The sequence below is a fragment of the Eschscholzia californica genome, unplaced genomic scaffold, assembly GCF_041429995.1.
Source record: "Eschscholzia californica isolate CP2 unplaced genomic scaffold, dmEscCali1.0.p SCAF_1, whole genome shotgun sequence".
Taxonomy (NCBI): domain Eukaryota; kingdom Viridiplantae; phylum Streptophyta; class Magnoliopsida; order Ranunculales; family Papaveraceae; genus Eschscholzia; species Eschscholzia californica.
The window spans coordinates 39,378,991-39,405,498 of NW_028238198.1; the positions used below are offsets into that span (position 1 = coordinate 39,378,991).

General features: G+C 35.3%; 1 protein-coding gene across 1 annotated transcript; it reads left to right on the forward strand.

Moving 5' to 3' along the window:
- Positions 1-1,763: 1,763 nt before the first annotated feature.
- Positions 1,764-21,360, forward strand: LOC147566740 (serine carboxypeptidase-like 7). The gene is made up of 14 exons (XM_086653272.1): positions 1,764-2,231; positions 2,352-2,497; positions 2,754-2,833; positions 3,421-3,543; positions 9,076-9,178; positions 9,303-9,340; positions 9,787-9,888; positions 15,484-15,570; positions 15,669-15,815; positions 15,975-16,046; positions 16,127-16,248; positions 17,210-17,323; positions 17,427-17,472; positions 20,961-21,360. Exons 1-14 carry the CDS (start codon positions 2,047-2,049, stop codon positions 21,042-21,044), a joined length of 1,449 nt encoding a protein of 482 aa, XP_086509398.1. The 5' UTR covers positions 1,764-2,046; the 3' UTR covers positions 21,045-21,360.
- The last annotated feature ends 5,148 nt before the right edge of the window (positions 21,361-26,508 follow it).

Below are 26,508 nucleotides of genomic sequence, written 5' to 3' on the forward strand. Positions count from 1 at the left end.
GTTGTTTTCTAGTAAAATTGCATACGTGACATCCACTAAAATAATGACACATAATTTTTTTTCTCCAAACAAAAATATTCTCTCTCTCTCTAAAATCACTTTTCTGATTGTTTTTTCTCTCTTCAGTTGCCACCTTCTCTCCAATTTTTTTCTTTCCAATTCTACTTTTTCTTTTCAATGTCTAATTTCTCTATCAATTTTTTTTTTATCTTCGTAAATTTTGTCCTTCCTTCCTATTTGCTCTTTTTTCACCTTTTATTTTCTCTCACGCACATCTTCTCTCTCCAATCTCAACAAACTTTTTTCTTATGAAAATATACAAATTTATACTTTCTTTCCATTTTATACTTTCTTTCTCTACACTTTAGGAGAGAAAGTATATGATATTTTGTTGTGTGTAGTACATAGTCAATTGTCTTGTACTGTACATATTATTATGTCCTATAAATTTTTTAAAAATTTACAAATTTTAACAAGTTTAACATAAAATTCGTTAACGTCACAAATGAATAACAAAACAATCCCCTCATCATCATCAACATCAACATCCTACCCACCAAAAAATAAAAACTAAATACATAATTCTTTCTAATATCATCGTCATCTTTATATAAAAAGAAAAGGAGAAATTTCATCTTCAAGTCTTCGAATGTAGTGGACGAATCTGGTTGTGGTGGGGAGATTAGTGGTGTTGTTGGGGTTCAGATTGGTGTGGTCTGGGGTGATGGTGGAGATCAGATCTAGTGGGGGTTAGTGGTGATGGTGGCGGGTTCTATGATTTAGTGGTGGTATGGTGGAGGTGGCGTGGAGCAAGGAATAATATGGATGTGGTTACTGGTGATGGTGGTGGAGAAGAGGGTTGTGATTATGGTGGTCGTGGTGGGTTTAGTGGTGTTTATGGTGGTGGTTGGTCTGTGGTGTGTAGCAATGGTGGTGTTTCCCGTAGTGTGTACCGAGGTCGTGGTGGTGGCGCGGAGAAAGGTAGAAGAGAGAGGGTATATTTTTTTCACTATATTTAATACAATAAAATTGGCGGTTCTTCAGTGCCGGGAGAGACTTCCTGGTAATGGCGGCGGTGGCTCGATCGACTGAGGTATTTTAGTCTTGTTTTTTGGTGACCTCGAGGGTCTTTTCATCTTTGATTTGTAGGATCTTTTTATCTTTCTTCATTTCGTCAGTGTGTAGTCAATTTCTCTCACCTCATGAGGTACTTTACATTCGAAGTTCTGTGAATTTACTTATGTAACTCTCATATCGTTGAACTGAGAGAAATAAGAATTATATCCATGTAAATTTGTGATCGTATCAATGAAATATGGTTTCGTGTGGTTTCACAAAAATAAAAAAAAAAAGTCTTCAAATTTAAAAGTAATTCCCACCTGACAAGAATTATACAAACACAATAACAGAATAACAACCTCTACACATCATAAACTACTCCATTACCAAAGCATTTGAAGTTGAGTACGATAAATCAATACCAAAGTAGACGGGCCTCGCTAATAGAATCAGAAACTCATAAAATCCAGAAAATTATTAGTATTATAGTAAATATTTCCTACTATAATGTTTCATGGTCACATTTAATTACCTTTTCTTGTTGGTCACATTGAATGAGGAGAAGAAGAAAATTACTACTCAAAAAAAAAGAAGTCAGGAGAGTAGGTGGGGCCTGTAGACTGAAAGTCATAAAACCCAGAAAACTATTAGAAGTATTAGTTCAACAAAAAAAAAAAAAAACTGGAGTATTACAAGTATTGTTTAATATAATTTTTTTTGGATCGTTGTCCAGTTTTCCATAATGTCTCCTGGTCACATTGAATTGGGAGAAGAAGAAAATTACTTTCTTTTTTGTTGAAAGAAGAAGAAAATTATTTAAAAAAAGAAAGAAGTAAAGAGAGCAGGTGGTAGCAAAATCTGAAACTCATAAAATGGAGAAAATTATTACTAGTAATTATTTAATTACCCACGTGATTGTGTCTTTTAGTGACCCTCTTGGACTACTTAAACAAACTCAGATTGACTAACCTTTCACTGTTAATCAAAATGGGGAAACCACTTAATAATGTTAATCATCACTTCTGTTGGTCTTGTTTTCATCTCCTTCTTCTTCTTCTTCTTCTATTGGTTCATCATCCACAAATAGCTTTGAGTGGTAATCAGGTTAAATATCTTCCAGGATTAGAATTGCCAGATGGAACAAAGGATCTACCTTTCTACCTTGAAACTGGGTATATATCCATCTTCCTTGTTCTGTTTTATGATCAATAATATTTGATTAGTTTAGTGCTTTTGAATTTTCCATCAATCATATATATAGAGTGATTAATTTGAATAAATATGTTAATCAGGTATATCGGTGTTGGTGAATCGATGGATGTCGAGTTTTTCTATTATTTTGTTGAATCAGAGAAGAACCCTTCACAAGACCCACTATTGTTGTGGCTTACTGGTGGTCCTCGTTGTTCAACTTTGAGTGCTTTCGCTTTTGAAATCGGTGATTATTATTACTCATTTCATTCTTGAACTTGAATTACTAATGGAGTCTTGCATATATTTTGAAGTAAGAACATTTTGTAATCGTTCATAATAAAAAAGATCTATAATCGTTCGTAATAAGAGCATTTTATAAGCATCTGCGAAACTCTACATTCTTAATCACATTAATAGATTTTATTTTATAGTTTTGCAGTTTTACAGTGTTATTTAAAATCAGCTAATGGTTAATCAGTCTTTTTTTCACGGCGTTTTAGGACCTATAAACTTTGTTGTGGACGGGGAATACAATGGTAGCTTACCCACATTGTCCTTGAACCCAAACTCGTGGACCAAGGTTCGTATCCTTCATCTCTTAAATGTTTGTTACGATTACTAGGTTCAAAAGAACTCAATCTCATTAGGTAGATCGTATTTCTAGTTTATTTGAAAGATCATAATTTATTCCTAAGGGATCATTTTTAGGAGGGAAGTTCTACAGACGTGCTACATTTACACATAAAGATTAAAACCCTTAGCACTTTGCCGTTGAAAGGGCGCCGACAACAATTGTTAGGGGTGTCTATAGAACCACCCTTGTAAGATCTGAGTATTCAGATTATAAAATCGACCAATTTTAAATTATTTAGTGAGGCATTTATTTAAATTGTAAAATTGATGTAATTTTCAGTTCATGAATTTATAGAAACGAAAATGGTAGGGCCAGTGAAAATTAAAAGTCGATTTCAGGGAGAAACTAATATGAATGGCCCTGATTTGAATGTCAACTCATTTAGGTTTACATATTAGATCACGAAGATATTATGGTCGTTGATATCGTTTTCACTCTTAAGTCGATCGCACTTTTTGGTGGTTGTAGCACTGCCGATATACGAACATACTTCTAAATATAGTGCTTATTTGAATATTAGTTATAATTTTCAGATAGCAAACATAATATTTGTGGATGCGCCTGTGGACACTGGATTCTCTTATTCAAAGTCCTCTTATTCAAAGATAATTGGAGACAAAGAATCAGCTAACACAACATATGAATTTCTCATAAAGGTGAATGAACTAATCCAACTCATTATTAATCACGGTATCATTTGTTTTCCCACTTATACAATCAAGCCTCTACGAGTTGCAATTTGTTTTCTTTTTTCGGGAGTGTTACAATGACAAGATCCTTGACATGATGAGTCACTTTAGCTAAAAGACAAAAAAAAAATTTAAGTTTGACTTTGATCTGGACCGTTCTTTTACCCGTGTGACTCATCTTGTCAAATTTCTTTTCTATAGTTAGGTGTCGTTTGGCAACACAAAATAAGTTACTATTTTACTTATGTAAGTAGAAAAGTCGAAAAGTTAATTTGGCAACGAAATTCTTTTTGACTTCACTTAAGTTGAAAAGTAACTTATCTTTAAAGTCTACTTTTTTTTTCTTTTGACTTCAATATGAAGTCATTTTTATGGAAGGAAACAAAAAATAAAAGAATTTATGTTTCAGAGGGAAAAGAAGGTTAAATCAAGGACCGCTGTTTTTCATAAAAAGAAATAACCCGTGAAATGTGTAGGTATATTTAGGGTTTCTTCCTCCATATTTTATTCTTCAACAACTAGTTTCCTCTATCTTCAACAAAAAAAACTTGTTTCCTCCATTTTTAGGGTCACTCTCTCTATCTCTATATCTATCTCTCCCTATCTTTATTTATCTCTCTCTCTATAAAATAACATTGTTATTAATAAGAGGTTCTTAGATTTAAAGCTCTTGAGTATCTTTTACTGTTTTAGTCCAACACAAAAGAATATATTTTTTTTGAATTGTTCACAAAAGAATACATTATGGTGTGTTTGGATGACGGAATCACGAATTCGTGTATTCATGAGTCCATGAGATTCATGATTCCACAGATTCATGAATCCAAGTAATATTTTTTGGTTTGTTTGGCAACTCATAAGAATCCTATGATTTATTATTTCTTGAGTATTTTTAAACACTTCTTTAGAAAAAACGGTTGTCGGAAAAATCGGGTTTTGAGAAAAAAAAATTTTTGAAGAAAAAAATGATTTTCCGGGAAAAAAATGATTTTTGAAAAAAAAATATTTTTAAAATAATTATTTTGTAGAAGGAAATATTGTTTTGTTGATTTTAAGTATGAAATTTAGGTTTATTAATCCAAAATCCTAGCAAACCCTAGGGGGTAGGGTAGGATTTTGGTCTAATACAAATTTTAGAATTAAGAATCCTTAGGATTCAAGAGTCTTTGGATTCTTGGTAGCCAAATAGACCAAAGATTCATGATTTCTACCAAATTTCACTTTTGATAGGAATCTTACAACCAAACACACCATTAAGGAATACTCCTTTGGGTTGTTGTGTTTCATGAATCAATAAAACTCACTCTCTCTATCTATCCCTTCTCCCTTTAATAATCAAAAGCAACAGAAGTACCAAATCTCACTTTTGATAGGAATCTTACCACCAAACACACCATTAAGGAATAATCCTTTGGGTTGTTGTGTTTCATGAATAAGTGAAACTCACTCTCTCTATCTATCCCTCCTCCCTTTAATAATCAAAAGCAACAGAAGTACCAATACTTACAAAAATGGAGAGTCTAATTGGTCATTTTTACAATGTTTTGATTTTCTAATAATAAGCGAATCACACCTATTCAACCAGACAACCACATTTGTTGCTTCTCACCCTAATTCATACAAAAAAATTTAACCTTAGTTTAATGAGGCTTTTTATGTAGAACACTATAGAGGTAGACCATCACTCTCTTCAGTAAAATATGGAAATCAATTTGTGAAACTGATATGAAATTAACTAGATGTTAGAAACATGGGAGAGTAGTTTTCTCTTCCATCATTTATTAAATTGATTCTTTATCTTATTGTCTACCATTTTTCTTCATTCTCATTGTTTATAAGAAATAAACTTAATCTTGTATCACATAATGATACCTTGATATGAATTCATTTTATGTATAATAGAAAACAGTAACAAGAACAAAATACCTTTTTAAAAAATGACGATAACAATACAAAAGGTGTTGCCAAATAAATTTTTTGACTTATAAGTAAGTATTTTGCCAAACTTACTTTATGTCCTTTTTGACTTTTTAAAAGCAGAATTACTTCTACTTCAAATAAAAGTTCTTTTACTTTTCGTTGCTGAACGACACCATAAGCATTTTCCTTTTTTTTTGGTGGGGAAAGTTGCAATTTATTTTGAGATCTTCTCATAAATAATTAGGATTAAAAATAAAGTCAACACATTAAAAAGTATTTGCACCGGATTTGCAGAGTATTGAAAAGTGGGTTTGTAAAAGATTATAAATTGGTTGCATTGCATTGGGTTGTGGTATTTTTTTTTCCGTTGAGAAGGTCACGGGTGGTATGATATTCAATTTTAAGAAATAACAATAGTTTTCATTGGGTTTGAGGAACATATTTTACAAGAGAATTATTTTGTTTTTTTACTCCAAGTGACCAGCTTCATTTTGAGCTTCTTGTTTTTCTTAAATTCAAAATTGACTCAGTTTTGTTAACTTCGTCGGTTAATCTTAATAGTTAACATTTTTATTGTCATAACTGCTCTTTTTGTAAAATTTATTTTGTAAATTTGTAATTGGTCAAATATGGGTTAATTCTCAAATAATTTAACCTGTTTAAAACTAACTTTGGCCGCTAAAAATGAAATTTATTTTCAAAAATTTTAAAAACATTAAAGACGCCTCATTTATCTCCCTCTCTTCCGTTTTATCACCTTTCTCCTCCACGTCATCTCTCTCGCCACCTCATCATCTTCTCGGACGAAGGTCACTGGCCAACCAAATTTTTCGGCCAGACCTTCAAACTTAAAAAAAAAAAAAAAATTCTTTTTTTCTTCTTCTTTCCCTCTCTTCTTCTTCGTCTTTCTCTTTCTTCTTCCCCCTTCTCGCTCTTCTTTCTTCTCTCTCTTCTTTCTTCCCCCTCTCTTTGTTAAAAGGAATTGAGATTGTTTTGTTGGTTCCGGATTTGTAAACTTTCTTTATTGGTTCAGGAACTGTACAAGTGAAATTGAGGTGGAAGGATCATGAATTGTATTGAGAGAAAATCGATAAGAGGGTGAATTGTGTTTGCGCAGAGTTCTAAACATGCTAAGCCTTAATATAATGGGCGCCCCTTGTGTGTGAAAAGAGTTTCGACAGTAATTTCAAAGGTGTCTTTAGATATGCCCTTATAAGTACTTTTTTTATCTTAACCTACCAAACACAAAAAGTGAATTTTTTTTATAAGAAAAACTTACCATAAAAAAATGGTTTTCACATCAAACATTTTCACACATATCAAACAGATCCAACGTGTAATCAGTGTTAAAAACTTTCATCCAGGATAGGTTAAAACTAAAGTTGAATTTTTTTGTTGGGAGATATATTGTCAACTAATAAATTTCTTCGGAGCTCTTCTTTTTTCTCTCTAGAAATCACTTAATTCTTGTTTTCTTTGTACTTCTTTTGTTAGTTTTAAGTAGACTTTATTCTCTTTAGAATTACATTTATTTATTTTAGGAAATTTTAGATACACACCGAAAGTGTTATACACACACTTACACTTTTCACTTGACTTGGTAATTTTGATTAAAAAATTCTATTCTTTGGAAATGCCCTTCTTAGGAAATCCTCAAACCGGATTGAAATTCCAACGAAGGGGGCATTCTCCTCTATCGGCATAGATAGAAAGAGGAGAGTGAGAGCCTGAGAGGAGAAAGAGAGGAAATAAATGGTGGTGGTTGTAAGAGGGGAGGAGGAGGAGAGAGAGATTTAGAAAAGTGACAATGACATTTTACCAGCAACACTTTCAAGGGCAGAGAAGAAATTATAGTGGAGGGATTAATGATAAACAGAAACAAATTTCACTCAAAATTTTATGGAAAATGCTAAATGTACAAAGAATCTTTCACAAGATTCTTAACAAAATGCTATTTGAACGGTCCCGATCAAAGTCAAACTTTGAAGAGCTTTGATCAATTTTTGTTTTTTAGTGAAAAAGAGTCATTAAGTCACAAATTTTGTCAAGGATCTTGTACATGTAGCACTCCCGAAATTTTATACTCATTTCTTTTTGTTTCCTTAAAACAGTAGCCGTCATTTGTCTTTAATACTTCCATGAGACCCGACCACTGTAGCACTTCCCTTTCACGTGTTTCTCGTTTGGGATGTGGGATTTTTGGGTTCACATTTGGTTTGATTGGTATTGAAGATCTAAGAAAAACCTCAAATTTAAGTGAGGGGACCTGAGCATTCAAGCTTTCAACCAACTAAGTTGGTTATACCTCATAATTGGTCAACTAAAAGTTGGTCTGACAAAAAGTTCTTTTTTGAGTGTTTCTTTAAACCGAGGATGGGCTCCCTCTTAGGAGATTTGACACTGATGGTAAACAAATTTACCATTACGTCTTATCTTTCACGGGAAGATTATTGAGACTAACTTAATGTCTGATTTTAACCAAAAGTTTGGTTATTAGATTCTTCAATTTATAATTATTTATACCGGCTTCCTTTTAGTTTGACATACTGAAAGTGTTATACACACACTTACACTTTTCACTTGACTTGGTAATTTTAATTAAAAAGTTCTATTCTTTGGAAATGTTCTTCTTAGGAAATCCCCAGACCAAATTGAAATTCCAACGAAGGGGGCATTCTCTTTTGTCGGCATAGATAGAAGGAGAAGAGTGAGAGGAGAAACAGAGGAAATAAATGGTGGTCAATGTAAGAGAAGAGGAGGAGAGAGATCTAAAAAAGTGACGATGACATTCTACCAGCAACACTTTCAAGGGTAAAGAAGAAATTGTGGTGGAAGGATTACCGATAAGCAGAAACAAATTTCTCTCAAAATTTTATACTCAAATTTTTTTTGTTTCCTTAAAACAGTAGCCGTCATTTGTTAAAGACCTGTCCTTAGCTTCTTTAATACTTCCATGAGACCCTACCATTATAGCACTTCCCTTTCACGTGTTGTAGATAGCTGATTTTCCTTTTGGGATTTGGAGATGATGCTGTTCTCGTTTGGGATGTGGGATTTCTGGGTTCACCTTTAGTTTGATTGGTATTGAAGATCTTAGAAAACCTCAAATTTAAGTGAGGGGACCTGAGCATTAAAGCTTTCAACCAACTAAGTTGGTTATACCTCATAATTGGTCAACTAAGTTGGTCTAAAAAAAAAAAAAAAAAAAAGTTATTTTTTGTGTGTGTCTTCAAAATGAGGATGGGCTCCCTCTTACGAGATTTGACACTGACGGTAAACAAATTTACCTTACATCTTATCTTTCATAGGAAGATTATTGAGACTAACTTAATGTCTGAAATTAACCAAGAGTCGGTTATTAGATTTTTCATTTTTTACAATTTTCTTGTTGTTGAAATTTGACCCATAATAAAGTTTCTGGTAACTATTTATACCGGCTTCCTTTCCTGACATATTTCAAGACTATATTAAAAAGTGTATGCAAGTTTCCATATGAATAAATATCAATATAATGATTTGGTACATATAAAATAGTTTTAATGTGATGACCTAATGAAGCTATTCTTTTTTTTTTTGCAGTGGTTGATCAAGCACCCACAGTTTCAATCTAACCCACTCTACATTGGTGGTGATTCTTACGCGGGGGTAATCCTTCCAATGGTTGTTCAACAATTAGTTAGGGGTAATGATTATTTCTTCTCAATTACTCCAAATTATGTTTCTTAAATTATTTTATCAACCAAGTTCATGTCATATCTTCCAAAAAAAAAGAGTTCATGTCATATTATTAACGATCTTGATTGCAGATATTGACGTTAGGAAGTACCCTTTCCTCAATTTTAAGGTACTATTCTACTTCTTTCGTGGTTGATTTTTTTTCCCATAAGGTCATCTACGTTTTGTAATATTTGGTTAACTTCGTTCGTCGGGTTAAAGAAAATGGTCCTGTGTGTCTGATTCTATACCTATTTTGTATTTTTGACATGAACACTCATGTGCCGTGTGCCCAGTACTCTTGGAGTCTCTGGCTGGTACAACACCATATTGGGGATATAGGGGCACGTGCCCCCACCCACCCTATTCCTATTAAGTCAATCCAAGAAAGGAAAATCTTTCTCTGCACTTGTCCCTAGTACCCAACGTTCAGGGCCTTTATGTTAGTTGATTATGAAAAATGATTTTCTACAGTTCACTTGTCTTCCTAAATCATCAATTGCATAAAGAACCTAACATCTCAACAAAAAAAAAGAACCTAACAATGATTAAATGCTACTATTATATATATAATAGGGTTATCTACTTGGAAACCCGAAGAGCAATGACCAACTAGAAGCTAATTCCATAATACCGTATGCACATGGAATGGGCCTTATTTCAAATGAACTCTACCAGGTAAGTACACCAACCATCATTCATACTACACATTTTTTTTTTGCCACTGTTTTGGGAGAAGTATTAAAATTTCCGGGGAAGACGGTGGAAAATAAAAAAAGTTAAACCAAACACCCCTATAATGTCGTCGGAAAAAAGTCGCCGGCCGGATGTTGCCGGCGACTTCATCATCTTCTCTCTCTCTTCTCTTTCTCTCTCTTCTCTTTCTCTTTCTTCTCTTTCTTCTCAATGTCTCCGGCGAAGGGGAGAATTAAAAAAAAAAAAATTCGCCGGAGATGGTGTAGTCGTCGGAGATGGTGGAGTCGCCGGAGAAAGGAAGAAGCTGAAAAGGATTTGGTTGTTTGGGGGAAATAAAAAAATCTAATTTTTTTTGTTTCCACCCAAAACTTCACGCCCCGGAAACTATTTAGCTTTCCCCAAAGCGCTGGCCCTTTTTTTCTGCACAATAGTACACATTAATTTACGTTTGTTTTCTCAAATTTTAGTTTAACCAAATGGGTGTTCAATTGAAAACTGCGTATTCCTAGAAAAATGGAAGGAAATAATCACTTTCTATTACATGATAATTATAACGTTTCTCATTTTCCATTTTAACTATTTTAAATGTTTTATGTATATAAAATGATATTTTAGAACAATTTTTTTTTTGCTTTAAAGTTGTCTTTTTTTATGTATGCTTTTTTACAAGGGGAATTAGAACAGACACCCATCTTTTTTTTGGACCCCCAACTTCTTATCCTTCGGACTTTCATTTTTCGACACAGACTACAAAAGTCATTACATTCAATATGACATTAATACATCATTAACAAATGCATGAATTGAATATGTCATAGAACTAAAAATTATATAAAACTATTAGGGTATGTTTGATACGTAGGAAAATTTAGTGGGCAAAACGATTTTCTTAAGAAAATCGGTTTTCCGCTGTTTGGTTGGCCATTGTGGATGGGAAAATCGAATTCTTGAGAAAAAAAAAGTGTGCAAATGGTCTAATTTTTTTTCCCACCTTTTAGATGGGAAAACTGATTTCTCAATCACGATTCATAATGCGCTCTCTCTCCTCTCTTTTTGGCATCCCACTACTCTTCCTCTCTCACACTCCATCTCTCTCTACAATTCATCTCACATTTGATGAAATCTAAACCCAAATTGAAATACAATAAGTAATGTGAAGGATATATCCTTTTGGTCTAAAGGAAGGTCCTTCCAAAGGAGTGTCCTTCGACCAAGATGACAATGCGTACGATTCGGCTCATAGGATCAGGATGACCTTATTCATAAGATCATCCTCAATTAGGAGTCGTAATACTTAGCTAGAAGCCGCTTACGACTGTCGGATCACTTTGGTCATCCGCGGTTAACATAGACCAGATCCTACAACGGGTTACACATAAGAATGGTAACTTGAACGAAGAGAATAGACTTGTGGGAACCGGCCTATAAATGGATATGATCCAGTCTGATAGTGCTTAAAATGATAAAAAAGAATTGGGCTAAGAAAAGAAGCCCGGAAAAGTGTAAAACCCACTATTGGGCAAACTAGGTCAAACTCTTTAAAGGAATGACCCTGGTCGGCCACAAGAGGGTAACGGGCCGGACAGACTAAGCCCATTAAGGGGCTTGTCTGGTCGGCCACAAGGAGTACTTCATCTCATCCTTCAAGAAGGTCTTAGATGATTGAAAGAAGGGGATTCAAGTTATACATTTGGTGTCTCAAGTAGAGGAGCTACACTTGAAGCTTCGGGATTTAGTTCGCGGGAAAGTGAATAAAGTATTATTTTTTTCCTTCTATTTCATCTTTAGTTCATGCATATGATCCTGGATAATCTAGTGTTAAACATATGATGTTTGAGATTCCGCTACTAACACTAGTTTGATGATTAGGGTAGTCTTCGAGACGTGTAATTCCCAACATAATGGTGAATCTGTTAAATGGGAGAAAAGTAACAGAAATCTTGATGAAGCTTGATGAAATCAATGAAATCTTGTTTTGTTGTTCTTCTTCTCTCATCGGCATCAGCAACAACTTGTCTTCTTCTCTCATCGCCATCAACTGAAGTTAGATGAAATCAATGAAATCTTGTCTTCGTCTTATTCTCTCATCGGCATGAACAACAACTTTGTCGTCTTCTTCTCTCATCGGCATCAACTGAAGCTTGATGAAATCAATGAAATCCTGTTTTCTTCTTCTCTCATCGACAACCTCAGCTCAGGCGTTCAGACAGAGAGACATGGTTGTTGGATTGAATAAACCTTATTTCAAATTATAAAAACTAATTAAGAGAACAAATACATACTTGTTGATATAGTTATCGATTCTTTATTTGTATAAAGACATTCGATTCCATTTTGGTGGATTTCCTTATTAATATTGGGTGAGTTTTCATTTGGGTTTAGATTTCCTTCTTGATTTATACAAAGAAGAAGAAGAACACAAGATTTCCATTTGGGTTTAGATTTCTTCAGTTCCGGTTCTATGGATCCTCAAGATCTTGGGATAATGGGGTTGGATGGTCCTCTTATGTGGGCACCATTTTTTTGTGTTGGATCTTGGATTGTCCTTAGGGCAAGCCCAACATCAGTCTGACTCAGGCCCTAGAAACTACTTTTTTACCCAAAATTTTCATCCTCAGCTCAGCCCCAAAAATTCATCTCCAACCTCAGCCTCTCTTGGGGCCTTAAATATGTGCATGTGGGAATCGCGTTTGTGGCTTTTTGTGGGTGTGCGAAAAACGTGTGTGATTTTGTGTATATACGAAACACTTGTTTGAACTAATTTCGAAATAATATTTTTTTTTCTAAGGTTGGAAAATTATTCGGGAACCGACACGTTGGTGGGATGTATTTTAATTATTAATGTGTTAGTTTTTGTTCGATTAAAAAAAAACTAATCAAAGTTTTAAAATAAAAAAATTAAACTAATTTCTTTAAAAAAAAATAATTAAAGAAGATCCTAATCGTTGGATTTTATCTAACGGCTAGGAAAAGCCCCAACATGACCGTTGGGGACATCCCCAGAAGTCTGTCGAGGCTCTCAGCCGACCCTTAATTAAGGGTCTGCTAGGGTTGGACCTGGGGGAAGGGGCTCTAAATTTGAATTTAGGGCCCCTCTGGCTCTAGGTTGGACTTGCTCTTAGTAGGGCTAGAATATGTCATCTTATGTGGGCACCAATTTTTGGGTGTTGGATGACCCAAAAAACACGAAAGCTCACCATTTAAGAGATCATGTTAAACTATTTGCTAAAGGCACTCTGAATTTCCAATGATTTCATCAAACAGTTAAAAGTACCATTTCATATGAGAAAAATTGATTTTCTTTTCTATTAGAAAAAATTCGATTGTCTTACTTAGGCATTCTCGCGTATCAATCGGACCCTTAGGTCATGTTTGGCGGACGGGAATGGAATGTAATTCCCGGGAATCACATTCCCGTAACACGATTCCCGGGAATCAGATTATTCAGTTTGATGTTTGGTTTGGTCAGGAATAGGAATTCGATTCCTGATAGATTCCTAACTTGGTGTTTGGTTCGTGTAGGAATCGGAATATAATTTTTTGTAAAATTCCTATTATATCCTTAAACTACATAAATAAAACGTCAATTTTATTATGTACTTTAATCAGTATTATTTATTCAAAATTGCAGATATGAAATAGTAACATGACACACCAATTAAATAGTATCTAAAATGCCAACAACCTTTGGTTGGAGTCGTAAAGGGTATAATCTTCCACTTCGGAGGTCAAAGGTTCGAGGGACGCTGACCATTTAAAAAAAATTATTTAAAATAAATAAAGGTCATCGCTAAATTTTTTTCTTTTTAAACATTATGAAATCGATTGTAATGAAAAAAGAAAAAGAGAAGAGAGAAAAAACTAGAGAGGGAGAAAAAGTTACATTTGAGCGAGAGAAAGTATTGCTATGGTGGTGGCTAACCATAGGTTTTTAATTTTTTTAGTTGTGATATTGTGTGGAGGACGATTTTAATAATAGTCATTCTAATATTTTATTAAGGATAATTTGGTCTATAAATATTAAAACAAAGCATTCCCGGGAATGGGAATCACAAACCCACCCCCCTCCCTGGGTTTGCTATTACCCCATTTTGAGGGAATTCTATTCCCCCGGGAATAGAATTCCCACTGCATTCCCGCGAGCCAAACAATATCAGGATTGTGATTCCTAGGAATCACATTCCATTCCCACGCGATTCCCGCGCGCCAAACATGGCCTTAAGGTTATCGTCTAGGCGTGAAAGTCGATCCTTACCTTTATTTTATTTATACTCTTTTATACAAGTCAATAAAATAGATTACACCTCCACCATTAATTGAACTCCGGAATTTTATAGCAGATGTCCAGCCAACCACCTATATGTACCCAAAATTCCGACTCCTATATATACCCAAACACGATATCAAATTAGTGTAACTGAACTCATCTTACCCTTTATAATGGAAACAAATAGTAGGGTTTTATAGGAACTACTCGTGGATCCTAATCCAACGGTCCCATGGCGTCTTATCGCTCAACTACAAGGGCTACGTGGATATGCCTCCGGATTCCGTGTATCTTACACGTGCTGCAGAAGAACCGCCAACATAGTGGCACATGATCTAGCGTCTCTCGCTCTAGTTCCTCTATAATGAGCTATTGCTGTGTTACCCCTTATGGTTAAAATTGTATTGTTCCGTTGTTTTCATCTTCATTCTTGTATTTGGAATATTTATATTTATGGTAATCTGATCTTACTCAAAAAAAAAACTCATCCTACCCTTTGTTAGTGTTATTCTTTTTTGTTTTCTTCAACAGTCTGTTGGAAATTGAAGGTGTTTAATTTTCGAATGATCAAGAAATTATAACTTGCACAAACAAAGAAGAATGGAGAAGATATTTAAACTGAGTTAAATTAATTGACTTGATTTTGATGAAAATAAACTACAAAGACTGGTCTATTATAAACCCAAATTCTACCCACTACTAACATGATCCCACTAACTTATCTATTAACACCATTAACTTACCATTAATCAACTAAAGAAAATAACTTCTCACTAACTTAACTTTCTAATTACTTAAATAATAAAATTAATCTTCTCATTAAAATTGAGTTTAAATAAAATTTAACACACTCTCTTAAACTCAAACGGCATAATGTCCATCATAATCTTCAACTTGAATGATGAACGAACCTTTGGCTTAATAAAAATATTAGCCATTTGTTCTTCAATTTAAAACTTCATATCAGTCTGGTTTTTTATCGTACTCTTTCACAACTAATTTGTCTACTCGAGCATCATCTGGTTTGTAGTTGGTTTTGAAAGACCATTTCAACCCAATTGTCTTCTTTCCTGCAGGAAGAGAATTTAACTCCCAAGTGTCACTTTTCTCAATTGAATGAATTTCATCATCCATAGCTGAAATCTACCCCACTTTTTTTATTGTTTCTTTAAAAGTGATAGGATCGGTGGGATTACAATCTCTAAAAGATACAAAACTTGCAAAATCCTCGTCAGACCTATTATTATCATTGCTTACAATGTTGTCATCCTACTCTTTGTTAGTGTTATTCTTTTTGTTTTCTTCAACAGTCACTAAGGCAAAATTGCAAAGAGGAATATTTCAATGTTGATAAGAGAAATGTTAACTGTTTGAAGGATCTCCAAGTGTTCAAACTGGTAAGTTATTAAATGATCTATATATATATTCTATTCTCTCATATATTAATGCCGACAATGAACTACGATGGATGAACATGACTTGGATTCATTCTCAGTGTACTTCAGGGATAAAAAAGGCCCATATTTTGGATAAAACTTGCTCTCATTATTCCCCACGAAGGGGAAGGGACTTATACAGAAGATCGCTTACAAGAATGAAAGATGATTTCATCTTGCTACCTCCAGTTTTCCCGGGGTGTCGGGTATATATACTTATAGTCTTAACTAGTATTTGTTGATTCTTTTTAAACAAATTATTTCTTCAATATGTAAACTTTGCATTTCATTACAAAAAAACTTTGCATTCTTACTTTACGTTATATATTTCATTCCAATCTGATCTATAGTCAATATGTTTGCAGAGTTACGGGTACATGCTTAGTGCTTACTGGGCGAACGACGCTCGTGTTCGAAAAGCTCTCCATATAAAAAATGTATGACACAAATCCATTTTATTATTTTTACTAATTAACATAAGCATTTGACTTAATTGCTGGTTTTTGATAATGAACAGGGAACAGTAAAAAACTGGATTAGGTGCAAAAGATATTTGTTACCTTACAGAATAGACGTCAAAAACACTATAGAATATCATAGAAATCTTAGTACCAAAGGGTACAGATCTCTTATATACAGGTATTTCAAGTACAATATTCCCTTCTACATATATAGTGAATTTTTGTTTGGTAAGGTAGTAACATGTGTATGTTGTCCACTTGAGAGGGTTGGATACCGCCCGGTGGTTAGCGGTGAGGTTCTTGGTCCTTTATACAATATATTAACAGGCGGGTACTCGATATTCATCACTGGGATACTCGATCCGTCTGATGGGTAATTAATGGGCGGGTAGTGGCCAGAGGACCTTGATCGGATAATTGTCACGTTTCTTGATAGAGACAACCAGATGGACCAACTGACCTAACTGGTACCACCGCCCGATAGACACAAACCATTAGTTGTACAGTGTGATCCAACGGTTTATACAAGGGGTTCCTAATCGTTGGATCATAAAAATGTAGGTCTCTTAGCACCTCTTCTAGAGCTTCCTTGGCTGCCTGTATGTAATAGTCCCACATCGCTCGCAAGAGTGTTCGGAGACTGGGTTATAGGAGTACGCTGAAGCTTAGTAAGTATCGAGGCCTTTTGGGGGAGCTGGGAGTGCTCTCACCACGAAAAAAACCTCCTACCATCTGTGCAAGGGTTGTGGCGAAAGGGAGGACAATATCGGTTGTAAGGGATCCATGGTGTCGCTGCGTATTCTGATGGTCGGGTGAATCGTGTGTCGTCGCCAAAACCGAGGCCTTTTGGGTGGGCTTGTGGTGCCTTTGCCAAGAACAAAATCCCGTACCTGTGAGAGGTGGTTAAAGCGGGGACAATATCTTCAAGGCAAACGCTGTATATAAACCATTAACATGAACTCTAAGACTTTTGTTTGAACTCTAGACTTTTCATATGTTGTATGATTTGTAATGTTGTACAAGTCTATGAATCTTGTAATCGATGTGTGTTGGTTAGAAGTCGGTCACTGTGATACAACTAATATGAACAGCAGGTATAAATGGGGTTTGAAAATATGTCAATATTTTTACTTATACAGTGGTGATCACGACATGCTAATAACCCGGATATCTACCGAAGAATGGATACGACTTCTCGGCCTACCCATTGTAGATGACTGGCGACCATGGCTCGTCGACGGACAAGTTGGAGGGTTTGTTGTTATTTATGATCATACAACTCTATGAATTTGTGGTTTAACTACTTCATCATTATGGTTCTAACAAAAGTATATCATTTGGTTTGGGTTGTTGTAGATATACAAGGAGTTATTCTGGCGGCATGACATATGCTACTGTTAAGGTAAGCTAACTAACCTTAATTGATTTCTCTAGCTCTTCTCTCTACATATACGAGGGTATAACTGTTGGGAAAAATGGGCACTTAGGCGCAGCGGAAACAAGAGTTTTTCCCTTTGTGTTAGTTACGAGGATAATATAGAAGAATATGTGGGAGCAATAAACAAAGAACTGAAAGTAAATAAGACAACGATTTTTAACGTGGAAAACCTCCTCAACGTGAGAAGTAAAAACCACGGGACTCGTAGTCCAACCAAATCAACTATGATAGCAAAGTAGTTACAGACTACGTCCAACCGAGACTCAGACCCTTCCCAAAAGAATCAATCTCAAACACGAAGAAACACGGAAAAACCCTCACAAGAAAGAACAAAACAGTCCAGAAATCTGCAGCCCAAAACGACCCTAAATTCACTAGGATTCCGGCGACCAATCAATGATCCCTCCGTACAAATACTAGAAGAATATGTCAAAAACAGTTCTGCCAAATTTCAGCTCAATCGGAGAAGAACTCACCGTCGGATTTTCCGAACAACGAAGACTGCGCGTGCTGAAAAAGTTCTGCCCCGCTCTTCTCGGCAACCTCCTTCTCTCCCTTCTTCTCTTGTGCGTTTCTAATTGTGTTGCCCCCTTTGGTGCTCCTCACACACATCTAAATTAGGTTAAGGTAGTATTTATAGACTCCCCCTTAATCCTAATTCCACCGTCATAAGTAACCGATCCAAAGAAACTCGGCTTGGGTCCGGGTTTGGTTTCCTAATCCAAACCCAACTAGGTTTCCCCACTAGGAGGAAAACCCAACAAACTCCCCCTCCGACTAGGTGGGAGAAACAGCCAGCCCTGTTGTCCCCTTGACAGCCCTGGAAACAGCCAGCTCCGCTTTTCCTCGACAGCCCTGAACAACCAGCCCTGCTTCTTCTTGACAGCCCTGGAAACATCCAGCCTTGCTATCCTTGACAATCCTGTAATCAGCCAGCCCTGTTGTTTCTTCCTGAACAACCAGCCCCTCTATCCCTTCCTTGGAAGCAACATTAATGACATCACTCTCGCAAAGAATAAGAAACTCATCTTCAGTAACAGTCACTCTCTCTTTACTATCTTCTTGCTCCTTTCCTTGCTTACTCTCTTTCTGCAACAACCAGCAATTCTTCTTTAAGTGCCCTTTCTTATGACAATAATGAGACTCCACATTCGCAAATTTGTTAGATTTGCTCCTGCTCTTGTTCTTCGTGGACTCTCTATTTGAACTTCTCCCCCTCGACTCAGTAACCAACAAATCTGAATGCGAAAAATTAGGATTTGTCTGCCTTCTAGTTTCCTCATTCAAAACACTGTTCTTCACTAAGTCTATTGATATAACTCCTTCGGAAGTAGAGTTACAAAGAGACATCCTGAACACCTCCCAAGAATCTGGTAATGTACCAAGAAGCCATAAACTATGAATTTCCTCATCAAAGTTTATTCCCATATCAGATAGTGTATTGAGTAACCCCTGAAATGTATTCAACTGATCCGCCATCGGAGTTCCCTCCTGATATCTCAACTCAAGCAATTTTTTCATCATATACATCTTATTGTTTCCTGTCTTTCGAGCAAATAACTGCTCCAGCTTCAACCACAACGAACGAGCATTAGTCTCATTCTCAATATGATGCAACACATTATCATCCACCCATTGCCTCATCAAACCACAAACTTGTCGATGTAACAATTTCCACTGATCATCAGTTTTCTCATCGGGTTTCTTCTCTTGAAACACCGGAACGTGAAGTTCCTTCACAAAGAGCAAGTCTTCCATCTTACCCTTCCATAGATGATAATTAGCACCATTCAAACTTATCATTCTACCCATATTTTCCATCACTAACACAAACAAACCAATAACGGAAGTTATCACAATCCAAAGAACTCTCTAACCTGGAGCTCTGATACCACTTGTTGGGAAAAACGGGCACTTAGGCGCAGCGGAAACAAGAGTTTTTCCCTTTGTGTTAGTTACGAGGATAATATAGAAGAATATGTGGGAGCAATAAACAAAGAACTGAAAGTAAATAAGACAACGATTTTTAACGTGGAAAACCTCCTCAACGTGAGAAGTAAAAACCACGGGACTCGTAGTCCAACCAAATCAACTATGATAGCAAAGTAGTTACAGACTACGTCCAACCGAGACTCAGACCCTTCCCAAAAGAATCAATCTCAAACACGAAGAAACACGGAGAAACCCTCACAAGAAAGAACAAAACAGTCCAGAAATCTGCAGCCCAAAACGACCCTAAATTCACTAGGATTCCGGCGACCAATCAACGATCCCTCCGTACAAATACTAGATGAATATGTCAAGAACAGTTCTGCCAAATTTCAGCTCAATCGGAGAAGAATTCACCGTCGGATTTTCCGAACAACGAAGACTGCGCGTGCTGAAAAAGTTCTGCCCCGCTCTTCTCGGCAACCTCCTTCTCTCCCTTCTTCTCTTGTGCGTTTCTAATTGTGTTGCCCCCTTTGGTGCTCCTCACACACATCTAAATTAGGTTAAGGTAGTATTTATAGACTCCTAATCCTAATTCCACCGTCATAAGTAACCGACCCAAAGAAACTCGACTTGGGTCCGGGTTTGGTTTCCTAATCCAAACCCAACTAGGTTTCCCCACTAGGAGGAAAACCCAACAATAACTCGTGCCCGCCGGGCACAGACAATTCTATCAAATGCGTCACGTGAGGTGTTCTATACGCGCCCCACTGCAGCTATAGACGCCCCTCAAAGGCTAAAGTTTTAAGGGATCTACATGTAAATGAGACGTCTACAACAAAAATATGGGTGCCTTTAAGTCTTCCCAAAGAAAAATTGGATCTTTGAAAAGTTGTTCTTCCTTATAATCTCAACCCTTGGTTGATTTTTAATCAAATCTGAACCCTCAAACTTTATAGAGTAAATCGTAACTATTAGAGACAAACATGAGAGAACAAATCTTAATCATTTGGAGGAAGGGGAAAGATACCCTTCTCCATTATTATATAGATATTTGGTCGTTGCTACAGGCACATAAGGTTTTGCTATGCACTCAGTGATATCAAGGAAACCTTGTGCAATGTTTCCGATTTTGTGGGCCTCGAAAATGGTTAAGGAGTCACATATTTCAATTTTTTTTGAAAAAAAAAACGCATCCTTCATCTTCTCCACCATCACCATCATCATGGTGGTCGTTGCTGGTGATTGTGAAGAAGCGGAACATGATAGAGAAGAAGATAGAGACATGGGAGATAAAAGAATTAGGTCCTTCAAATAAATGACCTGCTAGTAGCATAATAAAATTAGTTGGGTCTAGATTAACCAGTTTGTTACCAACAACCTTTGGTTCGAGTTGTAAGAAATTAGTTCTTCCACTTTAAAGGTCAATGGTTTGAGGCACGCTGACCATTAAAAAAAATTAACCAGTTTGTTTAACATACATTTTGTGCCCCTAACCGCCGCCATATATTTATGTTGAGCAGGGAGGGGGTCATACAGCCCCAGAATACAGGCCTGAAGAATGTTTTGCGATGTTTGAGAGATGGATATCTAATAGCCCTCTTTGAGTAAGAAACTCAACCACTCTATTTCACAGAGACGAAGGAGCATTCCCCACCAAAATTATCCCATTTATCTTGTCTATGAAGACCAACAAATAAACAACTAAGGAGAGATACCCAAAAAGGGAATTGCATAAAAGATGATTCGTGCGTTCAAAAGTACAAAAATTAGGATTATTTGTAATGCAAAAGTGGAAAACGCATGTAGTCGGGCTTTGTATTTCAATTTGTAGACTACTAAATTGCCTTTTCGCTATTTTCCTCTTACTTTTCTCAAATATGACATTTTTCATACATTACGTTTTTCAATTTGTAAACTACATTTGTCAAGTAGATTGGGGGTCATACTGGGCCACAAGCTTGAAAATGTTTAGTAATGTTACATATGGACTTCAAGTAGTTCTATTTAAGTAAGAAACTTGGCCACTTTATTTTAACAAAGATGAGAGAGCATCCCACAAAATTTAGGTTTGCTTATCATGTCGATGTTGACCAACAAATAAACAAGTTAAGCGATGCACCCAAACTAAAAACTGCATAAAAGTCCTCATTCAAAATTACAATAATTAGGATGGTGTTGTGATGGGTCATGAAAATTTCCCATCTTAGTCGTTTAAATTAGTCGAGTTAGTTCATTTCGAGCCTTTATTATAATAAAATGGTTGGTTTTCTTGATTAGGTGTCTTTTGCAGTGTTAAGTGTGAAAAATGGCTAAAAATGAGAAAAAGATACACGGAGGGTATTTTGGTCATTTGGAGTCAAGGGTATTCTGGGAAATTTGGCCAAGGTCAGTGACGCGTGAAAAGTAGAATCCGAGACGAGCTCGTAAGAGAAAACGGAAGTCAATTCGGAGTCCGGAAGAGTAAGATATGCATAGTCAAAGTTGGAGTCAAACAATGTAGACTAGTGGGACACTGTTGGGCACCATTCTGGCTGGTGGGACACAACCAGGTGACGTGGCACGTCCTGAATGCACCCAACGGACAGAAGCATGTGGTCCCTCTTTTCCCTTTTAAGCCCTCCGGAAATTGCTTTTATGCCCCTCCTTTTTGTCTCACTTTATGTTCAACCAATAAGAAATCATTTCTTGAGTAGAAACAACCCTAACTTCCTATTTTAACCCTCTTTCTCCCATTTTTCTCCCAATTAACTCCTAAAACCCTAGCCATCAACCCATCTATAAATAAATCTCTACCTCTTTCATTTCTCTCTAGACTTAAAATCCCTCTCAAAAGGCTTCCATCTCTAATTTCTAAGCCACTTCTCCTTCTATCTTCTAATCCTAAACTTATTTCTTTCTTCTTTTCTCTAGCCACCTTCATCTATTCTCTACAATTTCTTTCTACTCCTAATTTCTTCTTCTAAACTTCTAATTTCTCCATAACTTCTTCTCTAGAATCTCTTCTTCTTCTATCTCTCTTCTAAATTTCTCTTCTTTCATCTTCTAAAAAGCTATTATTTGGAGTTTTGGATAATATTCTTGGAACATTTGGAGCTAATATTGGACATCAACATGGAGGCACAAGGAGCTATGAATCTAAATCTCATTTGGTGATTTCTTTTCATTATCTTTTGTAATTCCATTTACTTTAGAATTTCAATGAATATTACTTTAGATTTTATGAGTAGCTAATCTTGTACCTAGGGTTGTAGAGGAAACCCATACTTGGACATATTTTGAAGTATGTTATTGATTAATAAAACCTTCTATTGAACTTTAATGCTTATTAGTTGTCATTTCATGTATATTTTATGGTCTTTTCATTGTTCATGCTTCATAGTGAGATATTTCATGCTTTTGTTAAGTTATTAGATGGGGTATGCTTATTAGATGATGAATGATTGTTAAGGAATATAGCATTTATATGATGATCAATTAAAATTACTTGATTTTGAAATGTGTTATTAAAGAATATCTTCCAAAATCTAAATAGTTTATTATGTTAGATTTTGAGTTATATATGAAAAATGAATTTGTTGATTGAATGCATGTTTTAGATAGTCCATTTATGTGGTGGAATCAAGAACCCTAGATTCTTCTTTCTCACCTTGATTTCATTTCTTTTAGTCTTTTATTGTTTTCTTTTAAAATAATTTTCACAAAATCAAACCAAAATTAATGAATGGAGTGTTAATTTAAGATTTAGATAAAATTACTTGTCCCTTGGAACGATTTCCCGATTTACAAACTTTACTATAACTTGACCCGTATACTTGCGGGAATAGACCTATTTTAGGCCTATCAAGTGAAATCAATCAACAAATTCCTTTTTCATATATAACTCAAAATCAAGGAAATGAAATCAAGGTGAGAAAGAAGAATCTAGGGTTCTTGATTCCACCACATAAATGGACTATCTAAAACATGCATTCAATCAACAAATTCCTTTTTCATATATAACTCAAAATCTAACATAATAAACTATTTAGATTTCGGAAGATATTCTTTAATAACACATTTCAAAATCAAGTAATTTTAATTGATCATCATATAAATGCTATATTCCTTAACAATCATTCATCATGTAATAAGCATACCGCATCTAATAACTTAACAAAAGCATGAAATATCTCACTATGAAGCATGAACAATGAAAAGACCATAAAATCTACATGAAATGACAACTAATAAGCATTGAAGTTCAATAGAAGGTTTTATTAATCAATAACATACTTCGAAATATGTTCAAGTATGGGTTTCCTCTACAACCCTAGGTACAAGATTAGCTACTCATGAAATCTAAAGTAATATTCATTGAAATTCTAAAGTAAATGGAATTACAAAAGATAATGAAAAGAAATCACCAAATGAGATTTAGATTCATAGCTCCTTGTGCCTCCATGTTGATGTCCAATATTAGCTCCAAATGTTCCAAGAATATTATCCAAAACTACAAATAATAGCTTTTTAGAAGATGAAAGAAGAGAATTTAGAAGAGAGATAGAAGAAGAAGAGATTCTAGAGAAGAAGTTATGGAGAAATTAGAAGTTTAGAAGAAGAAATTAGAAGTAGAAAGAAAATGTAGAGAAGAGATGAAGAAATTAGAAAAGAAGAGAGATTGGAAAGAAATTATGGTGGAATGGGTAGTGAAAGAAAAGAATGGAGGCTAGGGTTTGTTAGTTTAGAAGAGGTAGAGAGAAAGGAAGACTATGTTGTAATTTAAATGGAAATCTAGAATAGAGGATATCAAAAACTAGCGAAGTCTACCCAATGTGAGCCACTATAACGAAGCATATAAAGGATGAGAAATTACAAGCTCAAAAGTGTGTAAGATGAGAGTTACAAGTTACAGTATACAAAAGGGTATGGGGTATATACAGAAAACAAAGCTTAGGTTCCTTAGTCGGAAAGCATTAAAGCTTATTGGGCCCTTACCCTAAGTATCTAATTGGCTGTAGCAAAGGCCATTCTCATTGGATATTAATATGGCAAGATATATCTAAACACTAAAGTAGGGGTGTACACGAGCCGAGCTCTTAACGAGCTGCTCGAGCTCGGCTCGACTATTGCTCGTGCTCGACTCAAATATTAACGAGCAAGAGCTTAACATAAGCTCAAGATCATGCTCGTTTATGTAAACGAGTCGAGCTTGATCATTCTTTATCACGAGCTACTCGTAAACAACTCGTTTAACATATTTTTGTAATATTGTAGTATATAATTACGTATTAGTATTGAAACTTGTACATGAAATATCAGCCATTAAAAACTTATTGGAATATTAATCATTAATCATTATTATTGTATGTGACAAATGATCATTGAAGTATTTTGATAATTTAGAAAGTTTTAATTTGAAGTATTTTGATAAACGAGTTTAAAAAAATGCGGGCTCGAGCTCGAGCTCGAGCACTTTCAAACTTATACTAACCGAGCTTGAACAAGTGGACAATTACTCGAACGAGCTCGGGCTCGAGCTCGAGCTCGACAGTCAAATACACGAACCAAGCTTGAACATCTTACTACTCGGCTCGGCTCGACTCGACTCGAGTACACCCCTACACTAAAGCACCCATTTACAACATGATTAAGCTATCACAAAGGTTTTATAGGCAACCAACTCACTTATAAAACTCTCTTTGGATGACCACCACTCGAAATAATTGTCTCATTAAAACCTTGTCAAAAACACTTTGCGAGACAAAATCTGATGAAGGAAAAAGAGTACAATATAAAAGATTTTTTGAGTGGCGTTGGATACGAAAAGTGTTCCTCGTTAAAATCTTGTCATATCATTGGGACAAAAACTTGACGAAAGAAAAGAGTATAGAGCGTCGATATCCAGTACTAGCGATATAAAAGTCTTCACGTGATAATAGGCTCCCCCTAATGAATATCATATCTTAGACCGATGTAGTCTTACATCATCAGATTATCCGAACGTCGCATTCTAATGTCTTCTGCTAGTTTTTTAAAAGTTGTAGTAGGCAAAGACTTAGTAAACAAGTCAATGAATTTTTCACATGATATATAAATAATTAGTTATGGTTTGAGCAAACATGTAAATGCTCAACGTAACCATTAAACAATATCTATGTGTTCTTTTTGTTTTAATCTAATAATATTATGTTTGCAACATTTCTTCAAAGATGGCACACATAAAGCTCTGTGGTGGAGCCTTATCTCGCTTGCTCGCAAAACCTTATGTTCCCTACATAAATGTGTACTCCTGCAGCAAACACTTGTGGTGTGAGCATAAAGAACGTGTGGTTGGAGCATTTTCTTACCTTCTGTCACAACAAAATGTTATTTCATCACATTCCAGTCATGTACATGCACATTGCAACACTTAAAACTATTGAGATTTTTGGAATTTTTTTTATAATTTGTTGACACAATCCTCTTTGTTTATTGCAGTATGTCATATTTAATTAGCACAACAATTGATTTCACGAAATTTGTACATTTAGTAGAGCACACAAAGAAATGTTTTTACGGTAAACATTCTTTCTTATACCATTCATGTTTTTGTCACATACATACAGACGAATTTTAAGGCCATTTGTTTTCTTCCTTGAGCATATAACATTGTGTTGATATTCATTGGTTTTTGTTGAGGATCTCTAACCACTTGCGGACTCAATTTCTATAGAGGGAGATAAAACAACTTATGATTCACACAAAAAAAAAAGAACAAACAACTTGTATTTCTTCACAAGGGAAAGAAAAAAAATGCAAAAGACAAATAATATGTTTCTATGGAGGGGGGTATAACATTTTAAGTTCATGCAAAAGACAAACAAAAATGCATTAATCTAAATGTTTTTGTCAATAACAAAAGAAATAAATGCATAAACCATTTATTTAGGTGGGTGATTCGAGAAAATAAGAAAACTATCCGGGGTGCAAAATTTTAAAGGGTGGAAAATAAAAAAAATATTAGCCAAACGCACCCTCCTTTGTAGAGTTGTCGGTCGGCTACAACTTTCTCTCTCTCCTTCCTCTTTCCCCCCTCTCTCCATCCCTTTC